The following is a 2,229-nucleotide window of genomic DNA, read 5'->3' on the forward strand; positions in this document are numbered from 1 at the left end:
TGAAGTCATTCTATCAAATTTGAGGAATGGACTTGTGATACACTACCATATTTAGAATGGTTTGATTCCTCAAACCAAACAGCCACATCAATACAGAAATAAAATTAGTACAGTGAATTCATTGATGATGTAGGCCGCCACCATCATCCTTCTATAAATCAAACACAACACATACAACCTCTTTTTGGCAAGGAACGTCACTCATCCGTACAAGGTACAATCATGCCCTCCCACAAGCAACTAGTGGCCTCTGGCTTCACCCTGGCCCTGCTCCTCACGTCACATTGTAAGTGGCGAGGAAATAGAAATTCAGTTTCAAAATTTCTGCAAAATTTGCACGAAGCACACTAGCTGATGCTTCATCATCAAAATCTACATAAAAAGAAAGTGTTGTGGTTGCAGCTGGAGCTGAGGCAACAGGGACAGGAGGACTATGCGAATCGCGGTTGCACTGGTCTATCTGCAAGGCCAATTGGATGTGTGCGGTCTTGTGCTGTGTCGCCATGAGAGGCTACACTGGTGGCTACTGCTCTAGCTGTACGGACACAAGCCAAGTCGCGCCTGCTTGGCTAGGTTTTCACTCCTGTGTCTGCACCAAGGTGTGCGATGGCGGGCCACCGCCGGAGCCTTGGGTCCAGCCACCATCAACGCCTGGGGTTCAGCCTCCGCCCATGCCAACTCCTTCGGTACAGCCTCCACCTATGCCTACTCCTTGGGTGAAGCCTCCACCGATGCCGACGCCTTGGGTCCAGCCTCCGCCGACGCCGCCTTGTTTCAATCCTCTGCCGATGCCGACGCCATGTTTCAAGCCTCCACTGATGCCAACGCCATGGGTCCAGCCTCCACCTATGCCGTCGCCTTGTGTCAAGCCTCCGCCGATGCCAACGCCTTGGGTCCAGCCTCCGCCGATGCCAACACCTTGTGTCGAGCCTCCGCCGATACCGACGCCTTGGTTCCAGCCTCCGCCGATGCCAACGCCTTGTGTCAAGGCTCCACCGATGCCAACGCCTTGGGTCCAGCCTCCGCCGTTGCCAACGCCTTGTGTCAAGCCTCCACCGATGCAGACACCTTGGGTCGAGCCTCCACCGACACCTGGGGTTCAGCCTCTGCCAATGCCGATGCCTTGGGTCCAACCTTGGCCGATGCCGACGCCTTGGCACTAGTAGAGAACACACCTTTGATCCTCGGCCAAAATGGACTCTAGTCCCGGGAATTTTTGCGCCCGGGACTAGAGATACCTTTAGTCCCGGTTGGTGGATCCAACCGGGACTAAAGGTCCCTGCCCAACGGCTATTGCGCCAGACAGAGCTGGCAGGGACCTTTAGTCCCGGTTGGAGCCACCAACCGGGACTAAAGGTATACTTTTACTCCCGGTTGGTGGCTCCAACCGGGAGTAAAGGTCTACTCCCGGGCCGTGGCTGCGCCCGGGGTTGGAAAGTTACCTTTAGTCCTGGTTGGATCCATCAACCGGGACTAAATGTTCTCCCTTTATAAATCGGCCGTCTCCTCCTTCCTCCCCGAGCCCGAGCTCAGCACATTTTGAAGCTCACTGCAGTAGTGTTCTTGCTTCCTCCCTCCCTCCATTGTTCCTCCATCCATTCTTCGATTCCTCCGTCGATTTCTTCGATTCCTCCGTCGATTCTTCAGTTGTAAAGGTTACCAATCTCATACTCTCATTTTTACCATTTTCTTATGCCATTTTGTTCACTATATATATTTATGTTTCTTTATTGTGGTTTTTTTCATTTGTAAGCAATTTGAGCTCAAAATCACTTCAAGCTTGCATATTTACGTGAAAGAAGGTTAAAGTATATATAAATATAAAGTTAGAAAATAGTTAGAAAATTATAGCAAATCCTTACTAGTTGAACTTGCGGACCGTGTTCAGGTCGGCGAGGATGTTCTCTGCCAAGCGGTAACGGACGTCAAGGAGGAGCTTTGATTCTACGAGGGAGAGCGACAACGGTCGTGGAAGACCATGTTCCCTTCCTCGTAGAATCGGAGCTCTTCCTTGACCAAGTACGGTGCCGTCCGGTGGAGAAATGCTCGCCGAGCTGATCACGTAAGCAAGGTCAACTAGTACGGATGGTTATTTATTCACATGTCCCGATATCGTCGCAGTAGTCTGTCAATCACCGTACCTAAACGTAGTATATATAAATAAAAACTTAGAAAATAGTTAGAAAATTATAGAAAATCCGTACTAGTTGAACTTGCGGACCGTGTTCA

At 50.6% G+C, this 2,229-nt stretch overlaps 1 protein-coding gene across 1 annotated transcript; it reads left to right on the plus strand.

Moving 5' to 3' along the window:
- Positions 1 to 222: 222 nt before the first annotated feature.
- Positions 223 to 1,163, plus strand: LOC136488482 (classical arabinogalactan protein 9-like). Its single transcript, XM_066485405.1, has 3 exons — positions 223 to 286; positions 403 to 746; positions 840 to 1,163. The coding sequence occupies exons 1-3, from the start codon at positions 223 to 225 to the stop codon at positions 1,161 to 1,163; spliced, it is 732 nt and encodes a 243-aa protein (XP_066341502.1).
- Positions 1,164 to 2,229: the final 1,066 nt, after the last annotated feature.

This window comes from Miscanthus floridulus, chromosome 10, assembly GCF_019320115.1.
Source record: "Miscanthus floridulus cultivar M001 chromosome 10, ASM1932011v1, whole genome shotgun sequence".
NCBI classification, from domain to species: Eukaryota; Viridiplantae; Streptophyta; class Magnoliopsida; order Poales; family Poaceae; genus Miscanthus; species Miscanthus floridulus.

Excerpts from the sequence above, each read along its gene's own strand:
- LOC136488482 (XM_066485405.1), top strand. The coding sequence starts at position 223 with ATGCCCTCCCACAAGCAACTAGTGGCCTCTGGCTTCACCCTGGCCCTG. Across the intron at positions 287-402 it reads CCTGCTCCTCACGTCACATT|CTGGAGCTGAGGCAACAGGG; the intron begins GTAAGTGGCGAG and ends TTGTGGTTGCAG. Across the intron at positions 747-839 it reads CACCGATGCCGACGCCTTGG|CCTCCACCTATGCCGTCGCC; the intron begins GTCCAGCCTCCG and ends CCATGGGTCCAG.